Source organism: Bos taurus, chromosome 22 (assembly GCF_002263795.3).
Source record: "Bos taurus isolate L1 Dominette 01449 registration number 42190680 breed Hereford chromosome 22, ARS-UCD2.0, whole genome shotgun sequence".
NCBI lineage: Eukaryota > Metazoa > Chordata > Mammalia > Artiodactyla > Bovidae > Bos > Bos taurus.
In genome coordinates, this window is record NC_037349.1 from 33904613 (window position 1) to 33930500 (window position 25888).

Here is a 25888-nt window from a genome sequence, read left to right on the forward strand (position 1 = left end):
CTGACAGAATGTGGTCCACTGGAGAAGGGAATGGCAAACCACATCAGTATTCTTGCCTTGAGAACCCCATGAACAGTATGAAAAGGCAAAATGATAGGATATTGAAAGGGGAACTCCCAGCTTGGTAGGTGCCCAATATGCTACTGGAGATCAGTGGAGAAATAACTCCAGAAAGAATGAAGGGATGAAGCCAAAGCAAAAACAATAGCCAGTTGTGGATGTGACTGGTGATAGAAGCAAGGTCCGATGCTGTAAAGAGCAATATTGTGTAGGAACCTGGAATGTTAGGTCCATGAATCAAGGCAAAGTGGAAGTGGTCAAACAGGAGATGGCAAGAGTGAAGTCGACATTCTAGGAATCAGCGAACTGGACTGGAATGGGTGAATTTAACTCGGATGACCATTACATCTACTACTGTGGGCAGGAATCCCTCAGAAGAAACGGAGTAGCCATCATGGTCAACAAAAGAGTCCAAAATGCAGTACTTGGATGCCCTTTACTGTAGGTTCTTTGTATTACCTTACTTCCTGTGTATACTCAGATCACTCAAGCTGTCCACTTTTCAGTGTGTGCACCTCAGAACAAAGTACTGGGTTTTGTTCTGAGGTGACTAGTCTTGACTTCTTGACTAGTGTTTGTTCATTTCTTTGGAGTTTGTTCTTAGAAGTGACTCCTTTCTTAAGATGAGGACTCTTTCCTGTTTTAATAGCATGAACTCATAAAGACTATCTCTGCTTGAATTCCTCGTGCATATGTATCAGACAGTCTCTGTTTGTAGCATGGCCATGTAAACTCCTAGCTTTGGCCACCTGATGCAAAGAGCCAGCTCATTGGAAAAGACCCTGATGCTGGGGAAGATTAAGGGCAGGAGAAGAAGGGGGTGACAGAGGATGAGATAGTTGGCTGGCAACATCGACTCAATGGACATGAGTTGAGCAAACTCCGGGAGATAGTGAAAAACAGGGTAGTCTTTTGTGCTGCAGTCTGTGGGGTCACAAAGAGTTGGATGCGACTGAGTGACTGAACAACAAAAACAAAGCTCTTAACAGACTGAACTTTCCATAGCTACTGACTATATATTCTGGACAAAATGCAAAAAGAAAGAACTTGAATGTTCTGGACAGTGAAGAAAAGCACGGGGATCCCAGAAGAGAATTGAAATTGGAAGAGACAGGCATACTGTATTCTCAGTTTTTACTTCCAAGATTTTTCTTGATAACAGGTCACCCCAATCCAAGGGTCAAACCCAGGTCCACCCTCATTGCTGGTGGATTCTTTACCATCTGAGCCACCAGGGAAGCCCAAGAGCAGGTCAAATGATATGTAAAACTGCAATAGAAAACCTCTAGTCTTTCTTCTCTGAGGAACCAAAGAACAGAGTTAGGCATAATGGCAGCAACTGGCAAGTGGGGGGTGGGGTATCCTGAATAGGAGAGAGACAAGGGGTGAGTCCTGGATCCTGTGCATAAACTGTGCAAATCACAAGGTTCGCCCTGAAGGATACATGTAGGAGGCTGAGTGCAGGTGGCCCCGCTAAAGTGAAAAAGAACTGAACTAAGATTTGAGCAGCTGCCAAGAGAGAGTTTGTAGTCTGAGTCTGAATGTGTGTCACCAGTGAATCACTCTTCTCTGAGAAGTCAGCTTTTTTTTTTTTTATAACCTGTGTCTGATACATGCAATGTAAATATGCTTCTTTTCCCACTGCTCAGTTGCCTGTCTGAGTTTTGTGTGCTTCATTCATAGTTCACAGGTTTTGGGCTTAAAAGGCAGGAAAGAGGTCTAATATATTTAGAATTAGTGCAAAGCCTATCCAAGGCAGGAGTTTGATAAGAGATTTTTAAGAATGATAGTTATGCCACAATTCCCACCCACTTCTTTTGCACAGTTACTGGTGTGTTGTGAAGATTGCCCGCATGTGTACTAATGCCATGGTTACCTCCTTTGTTGGCTCTTCAGCATGGTGTTGGTAGCAGTGTTGACTATATTACACAAATCACAGTAATAATAAGTGGTAACAGCTAATATTTTCTGAGCTCTCATTACACAACAGGCACTGTTCTAAGCACTTTATATAGTAACTGATTTTATTCTCTTGGTAATCCTTTTTTATTATTCTTATTTTATGGTTGAGTAAATAAAGGCTTAGAGGTTGAATTGTTTAGTCGCTAAGTTGTGTCTGACTCTTTATGACCCCATGGACTGTAGGCTGCCAGGCCCATCTGTCCACAAAATTTCCTAGACAAGAATACTGGAGTGGGTTGCCATTTCCTTCTCCGGGGGATCTTCCCAACCCACGGATCAAACTCATGTCTTGTGCATTGTCAGATGGTTTCTTTACCACAGAACCACCAGGGAAGCCCCAGCGGTTGGATATATATCTATAAAGTGGTAAAGCCAGGAGCCAAGTGAAGAGGAAGATAGGTTGGTATGGTATATACACATGTACACACTCTCAGAGAAGTTTGGTTTGAATTGGGAGTTGGGTATCGTCTGGACTGAGTTCCAGTAGACTCCTGAGCAAAGCAGATGTGACAAATACCGTTTTCTTGCCACTGTGTCCTGTCAGGTTTACTGGCATGATGTTGGTAGGGATAAGATTAAGAAATACTTGTGTTAACCCAAAGATTGAAGCCTAATTTAGTTAAAGATAATTAACTAGTGAGTAGTTACCCTGTCTTAGTTAAGTTAGATTCTATCTAGGCAACAGTTTTTTGACTCTTGTGACTAAAATAGCACTGAAAATTTTATTTGTATTGAGGAGCAAATTACTGAGTATAGTCAGAATGAAAAGAAGAAAATAAACTAAGAGAAATAATAGTTCACTTTGTTTAGGCTAGAGTTTTTGACATCTGCTCACAGGCTTGCCTGATGAATCCCAGGGACAGAGGAGCTTGGTGGGCTGCCGTCTATGGGGTCACACAGAGTCGGGCACGACTGAAGTGACTTAGCAGCAGCAGCAGCAGCACAGGCTTACAGAACCTTGATGATGGTAGTGGTCCTGAAGTCAAGAATTGAAAAACATACCAAAGAGCTTTTATGATACACCGAACACCAAAATTTACTGATGAGATGACTTGGGGTCTCTCTGGATACAAAAGAAGGCTTACATAATTTATAGAGGTTGTCCAGGATGGAGATATGGGGTTTCTTCTCTGTTCCATATTGTTCAGACCACGTCTGAAACTTTGTCCTCTTCTGAACACCATGGTCATAGAATAGACACTTCATCCAGTAATGGAGTAGCTAGTATTAGACTAACGGGTGAAATGTAAAACAATGATGACTTCTTGACAAAATATGAAAAAAATTCAAAAATATTAAAATATTTGATGATGTTATTGACAAAGTGAGGTAGATACTGGAGAGAATTCCATCCTTTAAGGAAGGGAAGTGCACTGAGTAATAACCACATTTATACAGCTTTTCCTTTGAGGGCTCCTCCCATCCTACCCAGAGCATTAAACATCTGTCTATTGAAATCTTATTTTTGTGTATTTGCCTAGACAAATTTGTGCTGTGCCTGCTTAGTTGCTCAGTTGTATCCAACTCTTTATGACCCCAGGTACTGTAGCCTACTAGGCTCCTCTGTCCATGGGGATTCTCCAGGCAAGAATACTGGAGTCGGTTGCCATGCCCTCCTTCAGTGAATCTTCCCAACCCAGGGATCAAACCCAGGTCTCCCACATTGCGGGCGAATTCTTTATTAACTGAGCTACCAGGGAAGCCCTAGACAAGTTTAGGCTTTACTATTGCTAGGAAAAGTTGTTGACACTGATAGGAAGCATTGTTTTTTAACTGATACTGATTACAGCTTTCACTATTAAAACTAAATGTTTTCCTGGCATTTCATTATGGAATATGTCCTTAATTTCATGTATACTTGGGGATTTACACTATTTCATAGGTTATAAGACATGAGGAAATCAAATATACACTGAAGGAGTCATACGGATTTTGGTTTAGAACTTGCTTTATGAAAACATGCAAAATTCATTTGCTGTTTCTGTATTTTAAAGGTTTGACCTCTGTGTAAATGACCTCACTTCAGAAATTGATTGCAGTGTATTGCAGTGTTTTTGAATATTGATATAATAAATATTTAATGGATACATCTTGGTAGTAAGTACTCCATCTAGCATGGAATTAGAGAAATTTTACCTGAATCAGCCTGTGAAACAGCTAGAAAAACATAATCATGTCCTTTTGAATAACTTTAAAAACATTTAACTTTTCATTATTAATTTGTTCTTGCTTTTTGGTTTCTGGCTTAAGCTTATTAATTAAAAAATGTGGTACCTGTACATTCATCCCTGTACACATCCATTACATCTGTGGAGTAAAACAGATTCTTTTATTGACTGTAGATATTTATGACAATATAATAGTTATAATAGTAAAAGCATTTATTGAGTGTCTTCTTTGTGTTAGGCACTATGATTCATACTTCAAGGGGAGGATCTCATTGATGACAGATGATAACCTGACAGGATAGTAATTAAGCTCATGAGCTCCACAAATTTGGTTAGGATTCCTGAGAACTTGGAAACATGTCTAGTCTTCTGTGCTTCAGTTTTTCACCTGCAGTTGGGGATAATCCTCTTCCTACCTTCCTGTTTCTAAATTTATGTACTGGGACAGTTATCTCCTGTGGTCACTTCCTGTTAATGGTCATGGTCATCAACATAGTAGGGCAAGGGCTCAAAAGCAGGTCTTTGCAAAGTCCATGATTTTAATCACCTTCCTGTGTGTCTAAGCATGGCTGACACATAGTAGGTGTTAAATAAATGTACTCTGAGGTACATTCTTCCCTGTAGAGTTTGTGTTTGTGTGAACTGCCATTTGTAGGTAATATAAGGTAAAATGTAGAAAGAAACTTTTCACCATTGTAGTCTTAGAGATAAGTGGTGGGCATGTAGACTGAAAATTGGATCATTCTAAAAACATGAATACTGAACCGCTTGGAGAAGGAAATGGCTTAGCTCAGAAAGTGCCTGACCTTGTCTAATTTAGTGTCACAAGAACTGTTGTTGTCTCCTATGAAGGCAGTTTGGTGGCCCCGGTTTTAGGTTGAGATCATTTTATCTGTGGTCTGTATATCTAATAAACTGTTATCACTCTGCCAATACTTATAAAGTGCTTTGTACACATCAGGACTGACCAGGCACGAGGGATGCATTGGTGAAGCCATCAGGGCTGGTATGTGCCTTTGAGGCCATCATAGTTTCTTGGGATGCCCAAACATTGACAGATCACACAATTATGTCATCAGTCGCACTTTGAGAGATGCTGTGAGGGAAAATGATGGACTTTGGTGAGAAAGATTGAGCTAGGAATGGAATGCTGATGTAGATTTTAGATTAGCAAATATTTTCTCTAAAGGACCATATAGTAAATATTTTAGACTCCTGCTGCTTACATTCTTGATTGGAACCAACCACTCAACTATTACCAACTGTAAAGTGAAAGCAGCCCTTGACAATATGTAAAAGAATAGATGTGGCTGTATTCCAATAAAACTTTATTTACAAAAATTGGCTGGTGGGTAGATATGTCCAATGGACTGTGGTTTGCTGAATCCTGATTTAGGAAATCGGGAAAGGTTTTCTGGAGAAAATTATTCATTTGAAAAAGTAGTTTATGCCTTTGGTACAGAATTAAAATCATTGGCTGTTATAATAAAAATAAAATCTCCTATGCCCTGTGCCTTCCTCAGAAGAGAGCACCCTTGCTAGTTTGGGGTGTAGCATTCTATGTATAAAGTTTATAAGCCACACCTATAAATTTAAATAAACTGTTTAGAGGTTATTTATTGAGTAAGCTGAGTTAGGCAAGTTTTGTGTGGGGGAAAAAGCTGGTTCTGCTGCTGGATCTGCTGCTGTTCATTGATGAGATGAGGCTAGGGAACTCTGCTCATCGTTAGTCTTCTTTTTCCATCAATAATGGGACACAGTCTTTCAGCTCCTAATACAGATAAGGATTTGTGAAAATTAGTGTCTGCTCTTGAGACTTTCTGGTCATAAAATGATATTAGTGGGAGGAGAAGGAGCACCTCTGGAATTGCCGTAGAAAGGCTTAGCAAAATGAGATTTACAGTCTGGAGCTTCTCACGCTCCTTCTACTTGTGTAGTTTTAGAGAAGGAACTCTTCTCAAGGAAATTGACTATGTGTGGTACTCTGCAGAAAATGTGCTCAAAACTTGGATTTGATAGCTCCTGGATGAGAATTTCCATCTTATTCCCTGTAGTGGAATCACTTTCTGAGTTAATTCCTGGCTGTTTTGTATTTTCTCAGTTGGGAAATAAAACAACATACCCAGAATTCCCCTCCCTTTTCTTTTGCCCTGTCCCTCTACAAATAGACCTCTTCTCCCATAATCTGGACTGGTAAGAAAGGACATTTGGGCTAGCAAGATGTTTCTGTTGCCAGTCAGAAAGACTTATCAAAATCCATAGCTTGACTTTACTTAATGAAGTAGTCTTACTGTATCTGCCCTGGAAAGCCTCATGTATGCTTTCCCTTAGCTAGTGAGGTAAAAAACTCTCCTGTAGGACTCCCAGTGCTGATGAAGGAGGGTATGAGGATGCAGTTTCCTTCTCTGGATTCTCAAGTAACCTGTCCCCATCTCATATTGAGGACAGGAGTCATCAAATTGTTTCTTCAAAGACCATATAGTAGGTATTTTAAGCTTTGTAGCTGTGCAGTCTCTGTTGTGACTACTCAGCTCTGCAGTTGTAGTGAGAAAGTAGTAAGAGACAATATATAAACAAGAAAGTTCATCCCAAACACCTTGTCAAAATATTCCTTCCAACTGTATATCAGGGTCCTCCTGAGAGATTTTGGGAGTTGATGTACCTTTGTCCATCTTGAATGTTCACACATGGCATTCATTCCATAAAAAACTGAATTGAGTACTTGCTATGTATCATACAGTGTTCTAAGCACTGGACATTCATCTGTGAACAGACAAGTTTGGGCCTGATGGACTTGACATTCTATAAACATATAATATTAGTTACAGATATGGAGAAGGAAATGGCAGCCCACTCCAGTGTTCTTGCCTGGAGAATCCCAGGGATGGGGGAGCCTGCTGGGCTGCCGTCTATGGGGTCGCACAGAGTCGGACATGACTGAAGCGACTTAGCAGCAGCAGCAGCACAGATAAAGAGTCATCAAACAGGAACAGCGTTGCCTAAATTTCTCTGTATTCATACTTTCCATTCCTGCTTTTTTCATTTGGAGTTTAGTCAACTGCACTAGTTATTTTAACAAGAATAATGTAGCAAGTTGATGAAAGAAATGTTGGGAGGACTGCAGGTACAAAAAGAGAACCCTGACTAAAGCAGAAATTGTAACTGTAGGAAGCAGCTACCACCCCTGGAATAAACTCTCCAAGAACTTGGAAATGGGAGGAGGAATCCTGCAGTGCTGGGACCTAGAACATTCAGGAGGAGGCACTGCCTGGCAGCGTTCCAATGGCTCTGAGGCTAGTCTAGGCATATAGGCAGAACCTTGTAAACTGAAAGCAGGTGCTCTTGGAACCAACTGATACTGCCAGGGTGAAGAGCTGGGACTCGGAGCTCTCATGAAGGAATGTCATACCCTGAAAGGAGCAGATACTTTCTCCATCCTCCAGCCTTCTCGTCTTGCAGTGGTGCCATGTACTGGCAGAACATAATGGGAAGCCGGCTGGCAAAGGAGAAAGTGATTTGCACAGTTTCAGTTAGCAGAGTGGTGGGCATCTAGACGGGAGGTTTCAGAACTGATAAAAAATAGCTTAATAACTGGCACATAGTGATAAGGTTGAAGTGTGGGCCCTCGTTCTGCACTGAATCCCAAAGAGGTTGTGCAGAACAATAAGATAAGTGGAAATACCTGAAAAAACAAATATGTACTTTCACACAAAGGGGAGACAGCTCCTGTTTCCTTCCATCTGATATTATGGTTAGTTGTGTACTTGAATTTCTTTGCAATCTATGACATTTCCTAAGGGAGTAGCTAGTTCCACGAGATCTAAAGCAAATGTCAAGTGAAAATTTGTTAGGGGAAAACTGTGAAATATATCTAAATATGCATATTTTTTAAATGATTGGACTTCTCAGAACCTTTAATAAGATAATTTGTGTTGAGAATTTGTAAGTAATGAAGTAAAATGGTGTATTTGGCAGATACTTGACCATAAACTTCTCTCCTCCAATTTCTAGTTCACTCTTTTATCTTCTGAAAATATTTACTTTCAACAGATCTCTTCTTGCTTGTTTTTTTCCACTGATCAATTAAAAAATTTCAAGATCTTTAGATAAATTTTTTAATTACTACATTATTCTGTGACATGTCTGATGTATTATTTTTTTAAGGCATAGTTTTGTGCTTTGTTCTATATGAGTTTTTTTTCTCTCAGATATTAGTTCTCTTTGTTTCTCTTTCCTGATGTTGGTGGGCTTACACTGTTTATTACTGACTTTGTTCTTACAGCATCCTGCTGTCAGTGACTGTGGGGGAGGGGCTGAGCATGTCGTCCCATGGAACGTGTCAGTAACCAGGCTTTTCCCAGGGTGTCAGGGGGCACCTGGGCCACTGTGTCAGCCTTTGGGCCCAGGTGCCCCAAAACACCGCTTTTTGTCTCGCATATCTTATACTACCTGACATCAGTTAAGTTACCCTAATGGTTGCCTTGGCCCCTCCTGTGCTCCCTGTGTACCAGCCTTCAAGTTTCAAGTATAACCCGTTACTTCCACTTCTGGTACAATTCCTGTCCTAGTTGTTTTAGATGTGGGATTCTATTTCAGTCTAGTTCCTGTTTGCCTGACATTCTTCAGGGATTTTTCTCAACTTCTGGTCTACCAAGGTACTCCTTTCTTCACTATTATTTTCTCCAGTGCTGCTATAACTGTTTTGTTTAGACATTTTGGCCCAATCTTGTGTTCTTCCTTTCTGTGTCCCTACTCTGTTTAGCTTTTGTTCTAACCTTGTAGAGTAGGTAATGCTTACTAGTCTGATTGCTTTTGGGAGGGGACTTGGTCTCAAGGTGGCAGATCACTTCCAGCCATCATTTTGGCAGTATTTCCTTTGGGTGTTTCCTCTGCCTTGGGAAGGTCAGGTGCCTCAAAGATGGCAGGATCTGTGGAAATCACAGATATCCACAGATCCACGGGGAGTGTCCTCCACTAGAGACAAAGGAGGAGGTCCTCCAGAAAAGAGCTTGGCAGCCAACAAGGGAAAGGAGTTATTATTATCTTTTTTTGATATTTATTTATTGGGATGTACTGGGTCTTAGTTGCAGTATATAGGATCTACTTCCCAGACCAAGGATTGAACCTGGGCCTCCTGCATTGGGAGCTCAAAGTCTTAGCCATTGGACCACCAGGGAAGTCCCAAGGGCGAGTTATTTAGGCTGTTAATCCTGGGATAGCCATTGGATGCTGGCTGAATCTGGCCACGTGGAAAGTAATGGAGCACCGTCTTCTCATTTCTTGCCTTTCTGTGTTGTTTCTTGATCCCAGATCAGATTGAAAAGGAATGTCATAGACGTTGTTCATTTTTTTCTTTTTTCTACAGCCTTGTAAGATTGTAGTGGTTGATAATTTTATTTAACTTAAGTAAAGAAGGTAAAAAGTCATCTACCAATGAACGGCAGGGCAAAGATGGACCACCAGATCTTTAGCTTCACCCTTTTAAGCCTGTTTCTCACTGTCAGCTCCCGAACCCTTCATCACAACATTACCAAGCAGCACATCATATTTTGTAGTTTTATTTCTCATTTTCTCTGTTAACTTTTAGTTTGGACCAGGTGTTTATTTGTAGTAATATTGTATAACATTTCACTCTAGGTTCTCGAAAGGGAAATAATTAGGATTAAACTTTCTTGAGATTTCTTAGGTTCTTTTGAATCCCTCAATTTTAAGAGGCTATAGAATGATTAGAATATTATTTTCTTTGCTGCTCAGATATTGAGTGTCACATTGTCTATTTTGTAAGTCCTTCCGTCTGTGTGTGCTTTTCAGGTTTTTCTATCATCATGACATACTTTTCAAATGAATGACAGTATTTCTTTCAAAAGTTTTCTGGAACAAAGTGAATGTCACGTATCCTATGCTGTGGGATAAATTCTCTTTTCAGGAATTATTTTGAAGTTTCATTTTCATGTTATCTAATTTTCTGAAAGCTTGCCTTGAAGATTCACTTCTGTGGGTTATTTATACAGATATATGTAAAATTTAGCAATCTCTGCCTTTCCAACTTTGACTAAAGAAACTCAGATTATTGCAAGAGATGACTAATATGAATCAAAAGGTCTGGTGTCTATTTTTCTAAGTAGGACATTTATATGGGATATTGGGCAATCAGATTTAACACTTGAGACTGTAGTTTCTCTTATAAGTGGGAATTCTGCCAGTGGAAACATGAAGAAAGGGACACTGTATATGTTGATTACTTTCTTAACAGACAATTCTAAGATCTCACTTCCCAGAGTAGTAGTATTTCATTCATCAACAAGAATGAAGTCTCCTTCTAAACACAAATAATGCACTTGGAACCTTGCAGACACCAATTATCATTCTGTACAGCAAACCTTCAAAATGTCAGACGATCTCAGGAATTTCCCCAGCAAAGGTTGATCATTTACTATTCTCCGAGTCATTTCTTAAGTGTGCCAGGGTGACAGGTGAACTTGTGAGATTGAGTTAGCTAGGTCACTCAAAGTTGCTTCTATAAAGAAGCCATGAGAAGTCTATTTCTATCAGGTAAATCCCATTAAACTCAAATGTATCCTAAACTATTAAGTGCTATTAGATTGTTAGAAGGAGCACAAGTGGGTTGACTGAAATAAAGTTGGCCCTTTGCAAGCTTTCTACTGAATTTATTGGAAAGGACTTCAGGGAATAATTTAAGGAGAGCTGACAAATTGGGAAATGAAGGGAATGGAGTGGGGAAGGCGGCAGGGCTCTATTGGGGAGCTGAATCTGATGCACTGAGTTGACATTTGTGACTCATGGTAATGGCCATGCTGAACACATGTAACAAAACACCTTCACAGACCTTCTGTGTTTATATCCTCCCAGCAACCCTGGAAGATTTGGTGTTCTGCTTCACTAATATCTCTGCTTTACTTACTCAGTGTCACAAGCTCATTTGAGGTGGAGTTCTTGAAAACAGTCTTCTCACACCTTTGGGCAAGGTTGCTGAAGAAAAGTATCTAGTGTTTTCTCTTCTCTGAGTATTCATGTAATCTCCTCTGGTGGCATGTGTAAATGCATAAAATGATTGACTGGGATTAGCTGACCAATTAATGGCCCCAGAATACAAGGTTGAGCACTGGCTGTTGTATTATTCCACTGTTCTGAATTTGTTTTCCAGTAAGCACTTTGCATGAAGACTATTCTTGGAACCCCAAAGCCACAGAGACTACCAGAGAGACTCACTTGCATGAGTGAAGTATATCTCTCTCTCTCACACACACACAAACACACACACTTTTTATGAGGTGAAAGAGTGACCTGATTTTCAGGAAATTCTAGAGTTACTCACTCATGCTAGTAATGAGCAGAAACAAGTTTTATGAACGTGAACCTGACATAAAAGCAAGCCACCTGGCACAGCCCTGAGACAATTCATAGATGAAAAGCTGTGTCCTCCCCTGCTGCCCTGAGCTCACCTGTTCTGCACAGCTGTAGTGCTGGTGTGCTGGAAGGGCCTGAGCACGCGGGTGGATGCTTCATGCTGGCTTCATAAGGCTGTGACAGCTTGGCAGCAGGGGTAGGAAGTCCTCCAGAGCTCAGTTACTCATGTACAGTGTGAGCTATTGGCACAGCATGATCCCAGATTTCTTTTAGATCTGATTTTTTACTTCTTCTGTTGAAGATTTTTTCTGGCTTGCTGTCTTGTATTTTATTGATTAATAAATCCATCTTAACTCATGGAATTAGGCATAGTTATTAAATTTATTGTGTTAAGTATATAACTGTATTTTAAAAATGGGTAATGACGAGATTACTATCAAGTCATATGTGTGTCCAATATGAAGAAGTTTCAAATGCTGCTTTCTTTTTATATTTACTCAGATAATGTTTAAATGGGCTTACCAGGTGGCACTGTGGTAAAGAATCTGCCTGCTAAGGCAGGAGACACAGGTTCGATCCCTGGGTCAGGAAGATTGGAGAAGGAAGTGGCAACCCACTCCAGTATTCTTGCCAGGAAAATTTCTGTGTACAGAGGCTCTTGGCAGGCTACAGTTCATGGTGTTGCAAAGAGTTGGACACGATTGAGCACATACGCATATAATGTTTAAATAAAGGTCATAAAGTGTACTTGATACTGTTGAAGTCTCTTGGTACCCTTTCCCCAAACTAATATCTCTCTCTGACTGTCTAACCTAGTCACTGTTCTAAACTTGGCATGCCATTTTTTAAATTGTTGATATGTTAACTCACATTGTTGCAGAGGGAAAAACTTTTCCTCTACCCATCTTCGGTTCATTGTCTGGGTTCCTTCAAATTAGGCTGAGAAAAAAGAAAAACAGGTGCAGTGTGCACACACATGGCAGCACTCAGTGATGAGTAACTTAAAGAGGTGATCAGAACTCAGGCTTTTGTAGCATCTTAACAGAACAGTAAATTTGTAGGGGAGTGATAGGATGAAGGAAAAGGACTTCTAGGGGGAGCAGATTGTGGGAGGTTAAATAGGTGGGGGATACTGATGGGAGGTAAGGACTAGTTAGTAGGTTCCTTGAGTTGATCCCTCTGGTGTTTCTGTGGTGAGTCTAGATTTATCTCCCCTGATTAAGAATCATTCTACCCTTGGGAGGGGAGTTTGGGGGAGAATGGATACAAGTATATGGAAGACTGAATCCCTTTGCTGTCCCCCTGAAACTATCACAATGTTGTTAGTTGGCTATACTTCATATAAAAAAAAAAAAAATTGAAAGAAGGGTCATCCTGTCCTTCCTTGTTCGTGCATGTGTGTGTCAGGGACAGGGAGAGAGAGAGGTAGTTGGGAGCAGAGAGTTTTTCTTGTGTCTGTTTCTTTTTGTTTTCCTTTAGCTCAGAAAAATCCTTATGCCTGAATGGCATATTTTTGGGGTAGCATGCTCGGAACCCCTTTATTTATCTCCATAAGTTTGTTTAATATTATTATTTTTCCTGTTTAAGTATGCATACTCTTATGTGTCCCCCTCTTGTCTGTCACTTGCTTTCTTTTCCCTCTCTCTGTTTTGCTTTGAAAATTTGTGTTGATCTATTTCAAGAGTTGGCTTATTCATTCAAAACATTTTAAGAAATTCCATTGGATATGCTACATTTTATTAATCCTTAGGTTTCATTTCTTCTTCTTCTTTTTTTTTTTTTTTACTATTTCTGCTTGCTTTCTCTTTAATTAAAGGAGGAATTCTGTTTTCTCCTTGGAGAGAAGCTGCAGATGGGCCACTGTAGCAGGAGAGTGCTATAGGAGGGCCGTTTGCCTGTTGCCCACTGGGATCTATATTAAATAATGAAAGAAGTTTATAAGATCAAAGACCCAGCAGCTCTGATGTTGTAAAATGATGTACAGAAGTGTCAATAATTAAGTGTAATGCAAAGGCCAGTTTGGGCAAAAAAGTCCAAAGTTAAGATTGTTTCTAAAGAAATGCTTTTTTATGAGTAGCAGGTACGTAAAACTCACCAGGCTTAATGAACGAACCTTGTAAAGTGTGTGTGTGTTGGGTGCATGTGTGTGTCTAATACTAGATGTATTTTTACTTTATTCCCCACATGTAATCCATGAGGAAGCTTTGCTTAATTACCAAATTCTGCCCTCCATTTCTGTTTCCATCTCCACCACCTTCTCTGTTGTCTAGTTGAGGATTCTACAAACTGTGGCCTGCTAGCCACATCGTTTTTGTAAATAAAGATTTATTGGAACACAGTCCTGCCCATTTATTTATGTATTATCTAATAAGTCTGCTTGTGCTACAAAAGCAGAGTTGAATAGTTGCAACTGAGACTATCTAGCCTCCAAGCCTATAGTATTTACTATTTGGTTATTTACAGAAAAAGGTTGCAGGCTCTATTCTGGTTTAATAGTGCTCTCTTATAATTGGTTTCATTCTGTTAAACAGAAGACACAGTCATTTTTCTAAAATGTGAATTTGATCTTCTCATCCTAACTGTGAGTAAAAATAATCTCAACTCTACTCTGTAGCTTAAAAGCACCTGCAGGGCCTGGTCCCTGCTCACCTTTCCACCCTTATCCCTTTCAGGATTCCCCCTTGTTCTGGTCATACTGAGCCTTTCCTGCGTCAGAACAGTCTGCTTGAATTCTCATGGTTACTTCACATGTCTCCCTGCTTTCTGACTTTAGGTTTTTGCATGGATCACATTTCCTCGGAGGTGACTGCTCAATCTGCAGTTAGCCTCCATCATTTATTATGCATATTTTATTTCCTTCATAAGCTTCTTTGTAATTATACTCTTCATTTATGTGCTCACGTCTTTCTTCCTTGCTTCCTGTCTTAGGATGCAAACTCTGTGATGGCAAAAAACATGCCTGTACTGTTGATCTTGGTTGCCAAGCATAGTTACCGCCACATTTTAAAGTCCAGTGGAAAATTGTTGAATAAATGAAGAAGGTATAGCTTCTGCCTAATTGTTTGGTAGGAGTTAAAATGCAAGCATATGTTTATGCTACCTAATTTGTTTTCTTTCTCTGTATAAATAAATCTTGCCCACTTCTGTTCACAGTGTAAACTTAAGGTGATTTTCTTTCAAAACATAATCAAGCTGGCATACTCTTCACCAGGGAACAGGCAGGCATTTTGAAACACTGCTTCTCAGGATATTTAGAGCCTTTTATACATTTGTTTCTGCTGTTGTGTTAATATGCTAATGTTTTTTGGGGTTGTATTTTTTCTCTTTCTTTCTTGCTGCTGGCAGAGCAGCAGTGTGGAGTTATGGAGTGAAGCCCCCTTTGGACATCTGTCCTTACTACAAAGAGTTTTACATTTCTTTCCTCCTTAAAAAAAGTGCTGCTTTTCTGCTGAACCTAGGATAAAAAGAATGAAGCAGTATCTTTGAGCATCTTAATTCTTTTGACTTAGTGAAATCCATTCAGGAACCTCTCTCTTATTCAGAGCTTCTCATTTTTCCCTTGAACCTCCGTTCCAGTTCTGCTCAGTACTGTTCTACAGTGAAATCCACAAAACAGAACCTCCCGCCTCTCCTCTCGCCCCAGTTTATTTCACTGCCCAGGACCCACTTTTGTGGGCTAGGAGGCCATTCAGGATTTCTGCCTTACTAAAGAGCACAGACTCTGGAGTCTGACACACACAATCCTGGACTAGAATGCGGCTTTGCCTGTAACCACTTAGCTTTCCTGAGCCTTCACTTGCTCATGTGTAAAATGGGCTTCTGCTAGTTTGTTCCTTGTAGAGTGGTTGTGAGAATTAATTGACATAGCACTTTTCTAGTATCTAATACAGTTTCTGCAGCTTCGTGGCACTTAACAATTGCCAGCTAGTATTTGGTGTAGTCTTAAAATACAATACTTTGTCAAGGTACTCAAAGAAGAATTAAATCTAAAATAGCATCCGGCTGTGATCCAGTGTCTGGAGAGTCTGAAAGGGCAGCTTTGAATTCTTCCCTGCTAGGACAGATTATTTTATTTTTGTAACAGTTGCTGCCCCCCTTACTGTGGGCCTTAGAGAAGATGTACTATCAGAGATGTATTGTAAGTGAGGCGTGAATAGCCTCAGGCTCCTAGTCTGATCCTCATCTAATAGTTTATTGTAAAGAAGAGTTCAAGTATTACTTCTCTTGATCACTGTAGGCCAGGCCACTCAAGATGGCTGTTCTCTTGCTTTCTGTCCATCCCCTGTCCGACCAGTGCCTGCTTCACCTACACCCTACTCTCTTGACTGACCTTTCTGTGAACTTGCCCCATGTCCCAGCTATTGATTGTTCTTATGAAAGGGGTAGTAAGAAGCATGCCCCTCTCTGGTTTCCGTGGTAACTAAAGAGCCCCCCTGATGTCCATTCCCCTCTAACTGGTAATCTCCTCCTCCCCCACAGAAGCAATCCACATCCTGCCCACTGTCCCCACACACAACGGGGTGGTGTTGCTCCAGGATCCTGCTTCAGACACACATGTTCCCCATCTTTATTGTTTATATGATCACCTACTATTTTTATTCTAATGATTCCTCAATGTCTCCTTGTCACCCTTTTCTCCTGATTTGTTTTTCTACATTAAATCATAGTAGCTAACCTCTTTTTGGTGCTTATGATACACTGGGCATTGTTCTAATTGATTTGTATTTAGTCCCTCAGTTCAGTTCAGTTCAGTCGCTCAGTCGTGTCCGACTCTCTGTGACCCCATGAACCGCAGCATGCCAGGCCTCCCTGTCCATCACCATCTCTCGGAGTTCACTCAAACTCAGGTCCATCGAGTCGGTGATGCCATCCAGCCATCTCATCCTCTGTCATCCCCTTCTCCTCCTGCCCCCAATCCCTCCTAGCATCAGAGTCTTTTCCAATGAGTCAACTCTTCGCATGAGGTGGCCAAAGTACTAAAGTTCCCTACAGCAACCTGTAAGGATGGGCCTGTTTGTTTTCTCCCTTGTAAATGAGGAACCTCGTTTCAGCTGCCATTTCTCTCATCCATAGAGGGTAGCTTTCCTCTGTACCCCTGTTAGAGTTCAGGGACTCAGCCACAGGTGACTCGTTAATTGGTTAATTAACTTCCTTACAGTGTGCAAAATGGGAATAACGTGAATGGCACATGGCCAGTTCTGGACAGAAAGGATGCTATATTTTCAAAGGTTATCCACATGAAGGCCCCACACTTTAGCTTGAACACACAGTAAATATAACAGAGTCTTGGTACTCACTTTCCTGCTCTTTCTTCTGACATTATTCTGTCCTTTCCATAGGCTTAGGCTTCAAATCATGACGCTGCTCTTCTTTATCTGTTTCTTTAGCATGTTTTCTTTGTGAAGCAGGAGTTGACCTGCTGGTATTATCACATAAAAGGCTAAATAGAAAAGTGCTATTATTATTATTGTTATGATTATGTTATGATTATATTATGTTATAAACAGGTTATTAAGAGTTATAAACACTTAATCTCTTTTCCAGGGCATCAGTCAAGTTTCTACTTCATCAGAGTCTGTTTTAAGCAAGCAGACCTTTTTATGGTACTCTTACTGAGACACATCAAGTTATATCTGTCTTTTCATTTGCACCAACACGTTTATTTGAAGCCTAGTATTTCCTAGGTAACGTGACTAAGGTAGATTTATGGGTCCTAATTTGCATACAGAATAACATTGGCAAAAATGAAAATATAGCAAATAATACCAACTCTTGGCCTGCCATAGCCCACCGAGCATCTGCCTTCCTTGCCTGTAATGAGAGGGAAATGTATTTTCTTTCGAGTTTATAGCTAATTCCTTGTTTGTATTCCACTCTTATCAATGCTTTTGAGAGCTCAAAATGAGGTTTAAGAGCCTCTTCCTGCCTAATAGCAGGTGTATGTGTTAGAAGTGGTAGTTCTGTGTCACAGAGAAAGCAAGCCTTTGCTCTCCCACCCCAGTTTCACACCTCACTTGAAAAAACCCTGCTACATTTAAGTAAGCGAGCAAACCCTTCATTGTCTAGGCAAGTTAATAGACTCGAGGTTATACATTTGGGTTAAAGCCTAGGTTTAAGGACTTCCTCTCAGTGTTTTTGAGTAAATTGATTTTCATTCCACAAATAATAAAGTTTTTGTTTGTTTTAAATTATCAGATCAGATCAGATCAGTCGCTCAGTCGTGTCCGACTCTTTGCGACCCCACGAATCGCAGCACGCCAGGCCTCCCTGTCCATCACCAGCTCCTGGAGTTCACTGAGACTCACGTCCATCGAGTCAGTGATGCCATCCAGCCATCTCATCCTCTGTCGTCCCCTTCTCCTCCTGCCCCCAATCCCTCCCAGCATCAGAGTCTTTTCCAATGAGTCAACTCTTCGCATGAGGTGGCCAAAGTACTGCAGTTTCAGCTTTAGCATCATTCCTTCCAAAGAAATCCCAGGGCTGACCTCCTTCAGAATGGACTGGTTGGATCTCCTTGCAGTCCAAGGAACTCTCAAGAGTCTTCTCCAACACCACAGTTCAAAAGCATCCATTCTTCGGCGCTCAGCCTTCTTCACAGTCCAACTCTCACATCCATACATGACCACAGGAAAAACCATAGCCTTGACTAGATGGACCTTTGTTGGCAAAGTAATGTCTCTGCTTTTGAATATGCCATCTAGGTTGGTCATAACTTTCCTTCCAAGGAGTAAGCGTCTTTGAATTTCATGGCTGCAGTCACCATCTGTAGTGATTTTGGAGCCCAGAAAAATAAAGTCTGACACTGTTTCCACTGTTTCCCCATCTATTTCCCATGAAGTGATGGGACCGGATGCCATGATCTTCGTTTTCTGATTGTTGAGCTTTAAGCCAACTTTTTCACTCTCCGCTTTCACTTTCATCAAGAGGCTTTTGAGTTCCTCTTCACTTTCTGCCATAAGGGTTATGTCATCTGCATATCTGAGGTTATTGATATTTCTCCCAACAATCTTGATTCCAGTTTGTGTTTCTTCCAGTCCAGCGTTTCTCATGATGTACTCTGCATATAAGTTAAATAAACAGGGTGACAATATACAGCCTTGACGAACTCCTTTTCCTATTTGGAACCAGTCTATTGTTCCATGTCCAGTTCTAACTATTGCTTCCTGACCTGCATACAAATTTCTCAAGACTAGTCTCCTATTTGATGAGCATTTAGATCACTTTCAACTAAACTGTTATGTACACCACTACACAGAAGAACCTTTTATGTATCTCAGGTACACATGTGAGTGTTCTGCTAGTTTAAACACTCAAGAAGTAGACTTCCCAGTTCAGAGAATGTGGGTGTTTTGGTTACTGCCATCAGTGCTGTCAACATTGTTTTTGGAGTTGGTCACTCTGGTGTTTGATCATCAATAACATTATCAGACCTTCATTGTTTTCTCCTGTCAAATGGCATCTTTGTTACTTTTGGCAAAATGGCCTCTCCTTTTTGTTGTAGATTCTGTTTTCCTGGTTAGCAGTGAGTTTTTGGCTCTTTCTCAGTCTCTGTTGTGCTGCCTTCCTGAGTGAAGCAGGACCATGGATGGTCAGGCTGAAGAAAGACAGGGCGTGTAGAGAGCCTGTGGGCAGATGTGGCTCGTGTGTTCTCTCTTTGAGGATGGGGTGCCCATTTCTTTCTAACGCCCTTTATTGTTTATTTTCTCCCTCCCATGGTGTTATTTCAGTAGTCTCTACACTTCTAATTTTAAAACCATGGGGAAAGATGCTTTCTTGATCGTGTCATTTTTTTTTCCTTCTGTGTAGCTGTCTAATTTTGTGCTTTGAGTTTTCTCATGAATTTTCGCCTGCTTAGTCACTGTCTTTTTATCTCTTGGTTCTCTTTGTCCTTTCCCTCATTTTTCATTCTTTTTCTTCTGCCTCTGCTCCCTTATTCCCATAGGCCCTTAAATCTTTATGTGGTGCTTTTCTTTTAAGTTGTATTTTCCCCTTCCCCTCCAAGCTTAGAAATGCTTGCTTTGTCAAAGAAATGCGGAAGGGAAGGGAGCAACAGAAATCCGGAAGGAAACCAAACCCAGGTGCCCACCCACTTCAGCTGTTTTGAGAACATGATGCTGTCCCTCATGTGGTCACGTTGCCAAAATCTGTATGAAAGAAGGAAAGAACACTGAAATTAGTCCCTTTCACAGTAGGGTCTCTGGGCACATTACTTCCTATCTTTAGGTCTCAAGTTTTTGAATACAAAATGAGGAGGCTGGACCTCAGTAAGGCTTCTGTAGTGGCTCAACAGTCAGGAATCCACTTGCCAGTGCAGGAGACACAGGTTCAATCCCTCGGTCGGAAAGATCCACTGGAGAAAGAAATGGCAACCCAGTCTAGCATTCTTGCCTTTTAAATTCCATGGACAAAGGAGACTGTTGGGCTGCAGTCCATGGGGCTGCAGAGAGTTGGACACGACTGAGTGTGCACACAGACACAGTTGCAAAGAGCACAGGAAGTGATTTGAAGGCAAACAGGCAAATTTGAAGGCAAGCAGGCAGGAACAACTAAAAGGCACGGGGTCAACATGATCTTTAAACTCTTCCGTTACATTCCAGAGTTCATAGATTCCCTTGGAGATTCTTGACTTCTTCAGTGAAGATAATAGTATAGGGTTTTAACAGGTCATTCCTCTTAGGAGACGAAATAAACTACTTACACCATTTTAGAGTCTTAGGTCAGCATCCACTCATACCTTCTCTTCCCTTCCTGCCAAAACCTGGAGCAGCTACATTTTTCCTTACATGCACTGTGCCAGCATTTCCTGAGGATCTTATTTCTGGTAGATTTTTGGCCTTTTGAAGACAGGAATATGATCCTGCTTATACCAATCTCAGTCTTTATTACCAAGAGGCTTCTGAGAATGTGGAGCTAGAATATAGTCGCAGGGCATCAACAGTATTATATAGTCAGTCAGTACCGTTGATTGGAGAAGCTTTGCTGTGTTATAGGCATCTGTGATATTGGGGCAGTGGTCAACCCTGCAGCCTGGGTTTCCTAACTGGTAAGATGGTTTTTATTAGGACAAGTTAGGTGCTATAGATGGGCTAAGTTCTGCAGCAACAGCAAATAGCTAAGTGTCAATGGCTAAAAGTCCACAAAGGTTTATTTTTCACTGCACATTCATTGTGATCCACCTGGGGATGGTCAGTCCTTTCTCTAACCCCTAGCTCATAGATCAGCTGCCATCTCGAATACTGACAATCTCCAGGTCATGAGAGAGAGCCTGGATGGGTAGCGGGTTGATAATCAGATGCTGGACCTGATGTGTCATGTACCATATGTACTCATGCCTTATTACCTGCAACTAGTTGCATGGCCTCACCTAACTTCAGCTAAGGCAAGGAAGTACCTGGTAGGAGGACAGTTTGGAATATTTGTTAGTTAGCATTAATGGTAAGTACAGAGATAATAATACTTGACTTTTCAAGACTTTTTGGCCATTAGATAATACGAATACTTATAATGCCTAACCCATAGAACATGCTCAGTCTCAGTAATAGGTGGAACCATTATTATTATTATCATTGTTATTATTTAGCAGTTGATTACATTTCCAACATTCTTTACAACATCCTTCTACTTAGAAAGTGTTTCTCTTCTTTTTTCTGCTCATGAAAATGCTAAAGTAGACTCAACTTGTTTGTCTCTAGACATATCATAGATTCTTAATTAATGAAGTTGAGTTAATGAAGTTTTAGAGCAAGACAGGGGCCCTCAGGTCATTATTCTGTAAGATGATCACTTTGTGAAGTGATGGCTTGAATATCAGCGGTGGCTTCAGAACTGTGGTCACTGTGTTTTCAATTTAAGAGCCACAGACTCTAAACAGCTTTTCATTTTGAGTCAATGCAGAAACCGTCAATATGTATTATATGTCTATGAAGCTGGTCTCCGGATCAATTGCAATTAGTTTGCAGCAGATTGCATTAACATATCTAAAATTAATACAGCGAATGTTCTGATGAAAAGAAATTGACCACAACCACACTATGGCTGTTTTTAGTCTCTCTCAAACGTTCTTTTCAAACAGTATTTCTTTTCTTCTTTGTTAATGGCTTTAAATTGGTATGTCAACTTAGACTTAATGTATTGATCCTTCCCTAATTTACCTTTTAAAAGTGGTCCCAGAATATGGCACATTACTAATGTTCAATCGTTTCTTTCTTTAGGGGACTTTTACTAAATGCCTTAAGCTTGAATTTTTTTTTTTTTTTTTTGTCATGTTACATGAGGTGCTGTTAAGACTGCTAAGTCAACAAGTACATTAATTTTTGAATTGTGTTTTTCAAATTACTAATGTTTCATCAAGATTTAAAAATTCAGAAGTAAGATTAACAAATTATGTATAATTAACAAATTATATACAGTAAATGTGAGCATTATGTCTAGTAGTTTATTTTTATCTTAGCATTTTCTGTTTCTAAAGAAGTAGTGCAGGCAACTTCAGTTTTAATAACATCATTACCAGTATTTATAAGGATGGAACAAAGAGACAGCTTGAGGCTTGATCATGTTGAAATGTGAATTTTTTACAAGTGTGTATAAATTATGTTATGCTTATTTTAGATCTGAAGGAGTTTTACTTTTTTTAGAGCAAGTCAGTTTCTGGAAATGAAAATTATCTGTATCAGGGGACAAAAAGACAAAAGGCAGAATTTATTCATTTGGCTATCTTACTGGTATTTTTTCAATTTCTTCTGTATGCCAAGCACCATCACATTCTTCATACAGATACAAAGAAGTTGAAGACACACTCTGCCCTTGAGTAGAACCCAGTCTTGCTGTAAGGTTCTGGAGCCTTTTTGGAATGCCTCCCATCCAGAAGAGCTTCATGAGTGCATTGTAGCTTGGAGATGCCAGAAGAACATGCCATTTTAAGGACACATTAGAGGTCTTGAAAGCTACTGGCTCCACGTGGTAAAGCCCTGTGGACCTCAGTTTGTGGTCTGTGTGATGTTGCTCAGTCACTCACCGAGGCCCTTGCCTGGTGTTTCTAGGAAGCGTGTCAGGTGATCTTCCACCACCACTTGTGATCTTCCATCACAAGACTGGATCACCAGTCTTGTGATCCAGTTGTGTGATTGATTTTTTGGTTGGTTTGTGTATTAATGGCATTGTTATCTTACCTCCTGTGAACAGTGGTTCCTTTGTATCATAGCCCATGGATAGAAATGAAACTAAGTATGTTTATTTTTTCTTTTCTTTTAAAAACAAGTCTTATGAATTTAATGGGCTTCCCTGATAGCTCAGTTGGTAAAGAATCTGCCTGCAATGCATGAGACCCCGGTTCAACTCCTGGATCGGGAAGATTCTCTGGATAAGAGATAGGCTACCCATGCCAGTGTTCTTAGATTTCCCTTGTGGCTCAGCTGGTAAAGAATCTGCCTGCAGTGCAGGAGACCTGGGTTCTTTCTCTGGTTTGGGAAGATCTCTTGGAGAAGGGAAAGGCTACCCACTCCAGTATTCTGGCCTGGAGAATCCCAAGGACTGTATAGCCCACGGGGTTGCCAAGAGTCAGACACTACTGAGTGACTTCAACTTTCACAAATTTAATAGATAATGTTATTGATCTTATTGGATAGAATGAGAAGAGTTTTTTCATGCCATTCTATCCTTTGATCCTTTTCTTTCAGTACAAATGAAAGCTTACTGATCAGTGCGTAATGGAAGACAACTTTCACATGATTCTTAAGCAGTTACTTTAATATACAAATTGCAGTTTTTAGGAATTAGTAACTTAATTAATGGTGACTATTTCAGGTTACTATACTCAACTTTGGTGAGTTGGAGATAATCTCATTAAATATGTAATGGAATCCATTAAAAACCACAATAAAGAAATGGATTAGTCTGTGGCCCATTGACCTCAAAGAGTTAAAACAAATTTCCTGAGTTACCTTAATGTTTAATGATGTATATAGTTATTTAATGTTGTGAACTTTGTTTGGAGTGGAGACAGGGAAAAGCATATGCTGTACAACAGAGTCCTTAACAGTTTTAAAGGTAATTTTTAAATAAAGTCCTTATGGACTCACAGGCAGCTGCAGAACTAGTGCAGCAGTCCCATGTCCTCTTCACCCAGTGTCCCCTCATGTTGACATCTTACATAGTTTAATATCAAAATTAGGAAATTGGCCTTGACTGAGCTACGACTGAAGCTCCCCTATTAACTAAATTTAGACCTTATTTATTTGGGTGTATGTGCAGTTGTCCTTAAAAGTTTTGATTAGAAAAACAAGCATGGAGAATTCATTTTATATATATATTTTTTGCTCCTAAGATTTCTGTTGCTAACTCATGTTTGAGGGTACCTATTAGATTGGCCCTACCGGTTGACTGTTACTTTTCTTTCTGTTTTAAGTCTTCTTATCTCTTTTCCCCAATTTCTCTAGGTGGTTCAATTAACATCCAGAAGATGGCTGAACCTGCAGGAATACCAGAGTAAGAAATTAATGTCTGACAACGGAGTGAAAGTTCAAAGATTCTTTGTTGCCGACACTGCCAATGAAGCTCTGGAGGCTGCTAAGAGACTAAGTAAGCTAACTCATAATGGGTGGAATATGCTTGCCAAATTAGTGAATTCACAGGTAGTGGTTTCCCACTAGTTAAATTTCTCAGTTGCAGGTTATAGTAACAGTGACAGGTACAGTGGAGAACTTTGAGTTGTAAGGGCAAAATGCCCAATTAAGAAAGCTTTATTCTTTGACATGAGACAGAAACATATGTGGTACCACTCTATAGTAATTTTTCCATGTTTCTCAGCCACCATTTCATCTAGTTCTCTTATCTGTGGTTTAGTGGCTGTGAGAAAATTGGTTGAAGGGTATAAAGTGTCAAAGAGAAGCCTGTTGGAGGGCGAGTCAGGAAAGACAGTTGGCATCCTTCATTAAGCCTCTGAGAACATGGGGAAAGTTCCCTCTGAGTGACTGGAGGAGAGAAAGGGAAGAATCTGCATTTCGAAATCCTGCTGAATTTGGTTTAGTGTTTTGCCCTTTGATTTATCAGCTCTATAACTTTGCGTAAGTACTTTTTCTTTTCTGTGCCTCATTTTGTTAGTCTGTAAATCAAGGCTAATGTGTTTACCTCCCAAAGCTATTTAGAGCCTTTAAGGGAGCCTTTAAGGGAGACTGCATGGAGCTTCCCTGGTGTCTGAGTGGTAAAGAATCCACCTGCCAGTGCAGGAGGCACAGGAGAAGTGGGTTTGGTACCTGGATTGGGAAGATGCCCTGGAGTAGGAAATGGCATTTCTCTCCAGGTTTGGTCCCTGGATTGGGAAGATGCCCTAGAGTAGGAAATGGCAGTTCATTCCAGTATTCTTGCCTGGGCGATCCCATGGACAGAGGAGCCTGGCAGGCTACAGTCCGTGGGGTTGCACAAAAGTTGGACACGACTTACCAGCTAAACAACAACAATAAGGGAGACTGCACACTAGTATGTGGTAGAAAATCCAGTTCGTTTCCCTAGTTACGGATTGAGAAATGAGGACTCAGACTTTGATGTTTTCAGTGAGCATTCCTTTAGCGCCATGTAGACTCTCTTGTTGTTGGTCTGGATAAGCACCATCCATTAGAAATTTGAGCCCCACAAATACTGTTAAATTTTCTAAGTCACCTTAGTAAAGGTAAAAATAAATAGGTGAAACAAATTTTAATAATATATTTTGTTTGCCCCAGTATATCCAAAATACTATCATTTCAAAATATAATTAATATAAAACAGTTTTCAAGGGGTTATTTTATATTCTTTTCTTGTGCTCGGTTGAGTTCAGTTCAGTCGCTCAGTCATGTTCGACTCTTTGCGACCCCATGAAGCGCAGTACACCAGGCCTCCCTGTCCATCACCAACTCCCAGAGTCCACCCAGACCCATGTCCACCAAGTCGGTGACGCCATCCAACCATCTCATCCTCTGTCGTCTGCTTCTCCTCCTGCCCTCAGTCTTTCCCAGCATCAGGGTCTTTTCCAATGAGTCAGCTCTTCACATTAGGTGGCCAAAATATTGGAGTTTCAGCTTCAACATCCGTCCTTCTAATGAACACCCAGGACTGATCTCCTTTAGGATGGACTGGTTGGATCTCCTTGCAGTCCAAGGGACCCTCAAGAGTCTTCTCCAACACCACAGTTCAAAAGCATCAATTCTTTGGCACTCAGCCTTCACTGTCCAACTCTCACATCCATACATGACCACTGGAAAAACCATAGCCTTGACTAGATGGACCTTTGTTGGCAAAGTAATGTCTCTGCTTTTGAATATGCTATCTAGGTTGGTCATGGACAGGGAGGCCTGGCG

At 40.5% G+C, this 25888-nt stretch overlaps 1 protein-coding gene and 1 long non-coding RNA gene across 2 annotated transcripts in view; both read left to right on the plus strand.

Moving 5' to 3' along the window:
- LOC132343499 (uncharacterized) overlaps nt 1-12928 on the plus strand; it is a 57727-nt gene extending 44799 nt beyond the window's left edge. Inside the window, exon 2 of the long non-coding RNA XR_009492366.1 lies at nt 1-12928. This exon is cut by the window's left edge and continues 39362 nt beyond it. This is a non-coding gene — a long non-coding RNA (uncharacterized lncRNA).
- SUCLG2 (succinate-CoA ligase GDP-forming subunit beta) overlaps nt 1-25888 on the plus strand; it is a 275148-nt gene that overhangs the window by 44893 nt on the left and 204367 nt on the right. The window contains exon 2 of the mRNA NM_001034639.1: nt 23993-24134. Coding sequence (NP_001029811.1) covers nt 23993-24134 — 142 coding nt within the window. The remainder of the gene's footprint in view (nt 1-23992; nt 24135-25888) is intronic.